Source organism: Lolium rigidum, chromosome 5, assembly GCF_022539505.1.
Source record: "Lolium rigidum isolate FL_2022 chromosome 5, APGP_CSIRO_Lrig_0.1, whole genome shotgun sequence".
NCBI lineage: Eukaryota > Viridiplantae > Streptophyta > Magnoliopsida > Poales > Poaceae > Lolium > Lolium rigidum.
The window spans coordinates 123828895-123835836 of record NC_061512.1 but is presented as its reverse complement, the minus strand read 5'-3'; the positions used below and the strand labels follow the sequence as shown (position 1 = coordinate 123835836).

General features: G+C 44.6%; 1 protein-coding gene across 1 annotated transcript; it reads right to left on the bottom strand.

The window, feature by feature from the left end:
• Positions 1–1580: 1580 nt before the first annotated feature.
• On the bottom strand, positions 1581–5909 carry LOC124654535. Its single transcript, XM_047193532.1, has 9 exons — positions 5848–5909; positions 5618–5727; positions 3589–3691; positions 3412–3471; positions 3050–3112; positions 2713–2913; positions 2536–2632; positions 2245–2459; positions 1581–1996 (listed from the first exon to the last, which is right to left on the bottom strand). The coding sequence occupies exons 2-9, from the start codon at positions 5725–5727 to the stop codon at positions 1907–1909; spliced, it is 939 nt and encodes a 312-aa protein (XP_047049488.1). The 5' UTR covers positions 5848–5909; the 3' UTR covers positions 1581–1906.
• Between the last annotated feature and the right edge of the window lie 1033 nt (positions 5910–6942).

Sequence of the window (6942 nt, the reverse complement as noted above, 5' to 3'; positions counted from 1 at the left end):
TAGCATCGTTGCCTAGCGGTTGTAGGAGCGGCGGCCCACCCTTGCAGCATTCAGTTTCTTGTGGCACTGGTGGCAGCAGGGATCACCGGAGGACTTTGATAAGGTCGATGAGGATGGCGTGCTAGAGCAACGGCCGGAGGAACTTGAGCCCGTGAGGCGGTGCCGTAGCATACAAGGTTGTCGATGGAGGGGAGGGGAGCAACGGTGAGGTGGGTTCCTAGGAGGCAGTGGTGGCGGAGCGGTAGCATGCGACGGGGAAGCGAGGTCGGCACGATCGAGCATGGGAGAAAGAAGCGGGGGAGAGGCGGTCGAAGAGAAGGACACGGAGAGGCATGTGCGAGGCACGTCCACCCCCCACCCGCCCTCGAGGCATCGCATGTTCTCTGCTCGGCAAGCGACGCACCGGATCCGGAGGATAGACCGGACAATGCAAGAAGCGGACGATGGGAAGCGAGGGATCCCGCCTAATCGTTAGTGTACTACTTATTAGTCCGTTCCGAATAATAAGATGTTATAACTTTTATGAATTTGTAGTCCAAGTACCAGGGGCATATCTAGTGGGCGGTGTCATGGGTGTCATGGCACCCCCTCCAAAAATACAAAAAAAATCCTTTAGCTACTACTAGTATTTAGACAAATCCTGACTAAATGCAAGCTCAACATCGAACGTTTTTAAGCTTGGCACCCCCCATCGATTTTATCATACGTAGATACTACAGGTACCTCCTAGTTGGTGCATGAACCAGGCGACGAGTGCTCCCTGTAATTAGTAGGAAATCACTGACACTGATCACTTCCAATTCTATACTCCATCATAAGCTGTAGATGCCCGAGCATGGCACACGACAGACTCGCCATGCGCGTCCTCCCAAGATCTTGGTACGTAAGCCGCTTTGTTTCAGAAAGATAGATGCGTATTGCCGTCAGCATATGTCAAAGACCTTTCTTCCAAGTCATGTTTTGCAGGGCAGAGACCTTGTGGCATGGCTCCCAGGAGACCAGCACGGACTGACTTGGCAGCCTATGTATAGCCGTATGGGCCAAACCGGTCGCACATCACCCGTACAAGACTATCGAAGGAAATTCAGTCGCGGACGTCAGTCTAGTGGATAGATATTATACTATCATCATGGGATATACACTGGCGTGTGCCTGACCTGACTATGAGGATTTGTTGGTCAAGACAAAAAAATGTTGCATCATCGCAAGCACACGAAGGAAAGCAACGTATGCTTGCGAAATTTCTGCTGCGTTTCCATGTTATTATTTAGGAAAGGAACAAAACCGAACAAGCCCTATATGCCACAATTTTCCTGACTTAAGTGCTAAGCCAAGACAAGGCAAGACCTAGCAGCACAAAGGACAGATTGACGAAAGGGAGAGCAAGAAACTGTGTCTTTAAACAAAGCAAGCAGCGCAATCACTACCCCAATCTCAATCATGTAATCACTTGCGCAGTAAGTCTACCTGACAGTTACACATCCTCAGCGGCGCAACCTAGAAAAGGAACGATGCTCCAAAAGTGGCCTTGTGTGTCCCAATCACCAAAGAAATATACAGTATGTTTATTGATTAAGCAATGAACAATAATAGAAAGATTTTATTAGATGGACAGCGCCATCAACCATCTTATTTGGCTACCTCAATTCAAGGCTATGCACAGAGAAAACTGGTAGCAGGTCTGATACTACAACACAGGCCTTGCGCGTGAAGCAGTTTGCAAAGGCTCAGATCTCCGTGGATATGGGAATGCGATATTACAACAAAAAATCGGTCACTGAAAGCTGAAGTTTTGGGTCGGAAAAATACACAATGCACCTTTTAATAGGAAGCTAACTATATCCACAGTGCAAACCAGGGAAACACTGGCCATCCATATCTGATCTGCTTTAAAATCAGCTCAAGTTTAATCCTGGGCAGCCTCGAACCTTGATGGAGTATCAATCCCCATCATGCAGCAGAGTCCTGAGATCAAGATGATAAGCAGCACCAATCCCTGCAGATTACACAAGTGTGAGGAAATGATGCAAGGATACAAACAACTGTGACCAACTACAAACAGGTGTGAGGAAATAATGCAAGGATACAAACAACTGTGATCAACTACAGGCAGGCAGTTTAAAGGTGAAGAGGACGAACTCAAAAGCACAGTTTGCAGTTGCAATTGAAGGAATAAACAAGCTGAAGACACATGCCAGAAGTTGAAAAGGTTACAGATAACAAAGTAGACTCTTAACAACTTACCACAAAAACTCCTTCCAGGAGAGTTGATTTTAGTTGGCACTCTCCATCGCATTTCTCTAGGATGGGTTTAGTTTCATTGGTCTTCTCTGCAAGGTACCTGGCCAATGGCAGTTCGGAAGTGTTCTCCAACAAACCATAGGGTTGCGAAGCATACAGGATCGAATATTTAGCCCCAGACTTGTTAAGCACAGAAACCACCTCCGAAAGCAACTCCCCTGTAGGGAGCAAAAACACAGGTTAAAGTTGCTCAACTGAAGGTGAAGGAACCAAACCAAGTTTACTTAAACCAACCTTCTGATTTGACATTGTCCTTGAAACCGCCACTACAGAAGACAATTAGCTCAGTCTGTCCAGTTGGGTTGTTTCCCATCCGTGACTTGACCAAGTCCTGGAATGCATATGATGTCAATACACAGTGAATATACGTTTAATATCAAAATAAGCACTTTTCTATACAAAATAACTTACTTGAATGGAATCCACGCTCGAATGTTTCTTCATACTTTCACTGCTTGCAGCGCATGTGTCAGTGTATGTGATGTGATATCCTCGGGAGCCATCCTCACAATTCTCAGTAAATCCAGAGAGCAATGAGTTCTCTAATGCTTCATCTTCTGAGATGGCAACATAAGGAAATGCCATGGAAAGCTCAGAGCTTGAGAATGATAGCTGGTAAAAGGCATATATATTAGAGGCGCTCAAAATTATTATGTTTTAAATTAATCCTACATATGGCAAACTAACAAAACATAGAAAACTATATATGATAACTGAGGGAAAGGAGTGAACAAGAATGACTGACTACCTTCAGTGTGTCCGCTAAAGCTGGATCGGCTTGTTTATCTTTAGAGATGTCCGATGATTGTAGCTGAAGGAACAACGTTAGTCATTGCTTAGTGTCCATAGAAGCAACAAAAATGGTGATAGCGTATTCAATGAGAAATATTATAGGCAGGGGAAAAAATTCAACACAGATTGAAGCATGGGGAGTTTTGGAACTTTAATGGCCCCTTGGAATTGACAAATAGAACTATCCGATCTATCATGACGATAAGGTATTTCAATAAACAATTATCTGTGAGATAGTTTCCATATAGTGTGGATTTAGTGCAACTAGTAAATACCCAAAGGATGAAAAGACCAAACGGATGGGAGCCAAAAATGTACCTTTGATCCAAGAAAAAGAACTGCAACATCAACATTCTTTTGAGGACCATCCTTTGAACACTGACAACAAAACCAAAAGATTAAGAATTGTTTAAAGTTCATCATAACAGGGACTCATATTTCAATACAGTTGGATGTCAAATTAAACTCCAACTGGGATATAAGAGGGGAACTCACCACCAAGTTAGACCAGCCACCTTCCTCGAGAACAGATTTAGCTAAGCTCTTTGGGGAGAGTGTCTGATAGTGGACAACTTCTTTAGCCTCACTAGAACTGAGTCTGGAGATAAAGCTTATGTTAGGTAAACTACTACGACTGGAAGGTCAACATGTACAAAAGGAATGGACCCATAAAATTGTATTTCAATATCAAGTAACTGAATGCATAATCAACCACTAAATGAGCAGGGTAAATTTGGAACTAGTCAACAAGTATCCAAAAACCCAGAGTATGACTGAGAACAACGGAAATGTACAGCATGCATGAGGATGCACTGAGAACAAGGAGCAAAATGTGACCTAGTTCAGTGGAGTTGCATGAGATATAAATATGCATCAAAACTAAGAACAAAAAAGCAACATGTGATATAGGTAGCAGGTAGTGTGTTGGATGCATTACAACAATGATGTGTTATTCTCAGGCGAGGATACATAAGAGGAAAATACCATTGTTCTAGCTTGTGGTTCAGCTATCATCAGAACTAAGACTGAAGATGAAGGTAATGTTTTGTAAACTTCTATAACTGGAAGGTCAACATGTATAAAAATATGAACACACAAACTGCATTTGGTTATCAAGTAACTGAATGCATAATCAGCCACTAAATGAACAACATAAAATTTGAAACTAGTCAACAAGTAACCAAAAGTCCCCGAGACTGGTTAGGGAACACCGAAAATGTACAAGCGCATCAAGTGCATTAAGGACAACAAGGAGCAACATGCGATCTAGTTCAATGGAGTTGTATGAGATGCATATGCATCATCTGCGCTAAGCACAACAAAGAGTAGCATGTAACCGAGGTGGCGGATAGTGCCTTGGATGCATTACACCAACGATGCACTCCGTCCATCCCATTAAAGTTGTCTGAGACTCATCTAAATTTGAATGTATCTAGACACTAAATAGTACTTAGATACATCCGAATTTTTACAAAGCTTCGACATGTTTCATGGGATGGAGGGAGTACTATCCTCAGGATAAGGATGCGTATGGAAAAGGCCATTTTCTATCTAATGGGACTCTGGGCTTCAAGTTCTTCGCAATGACGCCAGAGACGTTCCACAAGAAACAGAGAAAAAAGGAACTACACGTTTGTAGTTCAGTTATCAGGCAGACGAAGATATTGGACAGAAGCCTCACAATATACACTACACAACATGCCAACATCAAAAGTAAAATCTTCCCCTCAACCCAACTGATGCTAGTACGCTCCCAACTTCAACAGAACATGAGGGATAGCCATGCATACAAGTTGAACAATAGTTCTACACCGCATAAGAGTCCTGATCCCGACAACAGACATTGTTCTTCCGGTGTTTATACTCATTAGATCGGTATTCTTAGTAGTCTACATGAACAAACTGTAACGTGTTCTACGTAAGGTGGTTGCATCACCAAATACCATCAATCTTCCAGCTTTCCATTAGCGGGGTAGGATAAAAATTTCTTCCAACCACCCTACTCACTCCGCAATCTGAATCTTTTCACAAGCGCGAGAGAATAAATTTTGCACAGTCAAGATATAGAGACTGATTTTTCAAGAGTTCAATGTGTGGACACAAACCAAATTATGGTTGGGGAACAATGCAGCAGGTATAGATCCATTGTGACAATGTAGATATCGACTTGACGTGTCGCGATCATTGCCTTACAATGATGCGTGTTCTTCCACAACACGCAAGGTATGATCCTAGAGGAACATACTTGAGCTGGCTATCTCATGCGCTGAACCACCCTATAGGCCTATATCGATTTCATGTGAGCAGAAACGAACAAGGTGTACAGCAATTTCAGGGGGAGAAGAGCAGTAATACATGCGTCAGGTGAATCATGCATCAATCCACCAACTTGCAACAGTTTCAGAAGCAAAGCGTAATTACAGGCTAAATTCATCCAGCTTTATCAAACAAGTATCGCATCTAACGCAGGGGATCCCAGATTCCCAGGTTAGGAACTCAGCAGAGAGGCGGTTCAGCTACTTACCCGTAGTTCTTGGGCGCCCAGAGGAAGGCCGGCGCCGTAACCGGGCCAGCCGCCGCCACCTGAGCAGTGGCGACCAGCATCACCGCCAGCGCCACCCAGATCGCCGCCATCTGGTTGAATTTGAATCAGATCGATCCCACGAAGAAAAATCAGAAAGAAAGAATGAGGAAATCTGCTGGCGAAACCCGATCTGGGTCATCTAGCTCAGAGATCTCGTGAGTGGATCTTACCTTTGGGAGAAGTGGGCAGCTCGAATTTGGGATTTGGGTTTGCGTTGGTCTGGCTCGCCGCTACCGATTTCTTCTGGTCGTGATCCGTATGGCTGGCTATTCGTGGAAGAGGAGGGGGCCAGGTCGTGTGAGTTGCTGCCACGCCTGCTCTCCAGGCTGACGTGTGGGTCCGGGCATTACAGGCAGAGTCTTGAACGTGCCCCAAGTATTTTCTTCCAGTTTTCGCTGATGAAGTTTTCACAAGGAAATCTATTTCAAAACTGGCAAAGTTGCCCACTTTTTTTTCCCAAATGGAGGTTTTACCCTGACTCTTGATCCAAACTACAGCTGGGCATGGGCAGCCCGGCCCGGCCCGAAAATCCCGGGCCGGCTCGGGCTTGCACATTGGGCCGGGTTCGGGCCTGATTTTGGAGCCCGAAGGTCAGGCCGGGCCGGGTTCGGGCTTGCATAAACACAGTTTAAACCTAGTTCGGGCCAGGCTTGTCGGGCCGGGTGGGACTTTTGGTAGTTTGGGCCAAGTTCAGGCCTAATTTGTAAGCCCGAAGGTTGGGCCGGACCGGGCTCGGGCCTGGGAATTTCAGTTCGGGCTTTTTCGGACCCGGCCTGAAACCCGGCCCGGCCTGAGGAATGCCCAGGTGTATCTATTTGTTACATTATTTTATTCGACAGAGACTTACAAGAAGAATATAAAGATTTTCTCGAAACCACAATTCTAGCAATAGTTTGCTCCACCTGCTAATGAAGGGGGTGGTCAAGAACAGGTCTGACATCACACCAAAGCACATTATCTAAAAAGAAACCCGAAAGCCTCACCAAGCAGCCCATTGACGAGTAAGAAGGACAACAGGTCTAACAAACCCTCAGCACGCACAAAAACACGTCATAGAGGTCGCTGTCCTGTATTCCGCGAACCCATCTTTGAGATGGATCAACGACATGGACTGGCAAACTCTATTTTATTACTTTCTTTGCTTAACTACTTCCTAGCAATAGTGTACAATTTAACTTAATAAGGGTTTTGAAGACATTATCAGAAAGTCAAAAATCCTAACAATACATGACTTTGATATCATGTCAATACAAGATGTTTCGTCT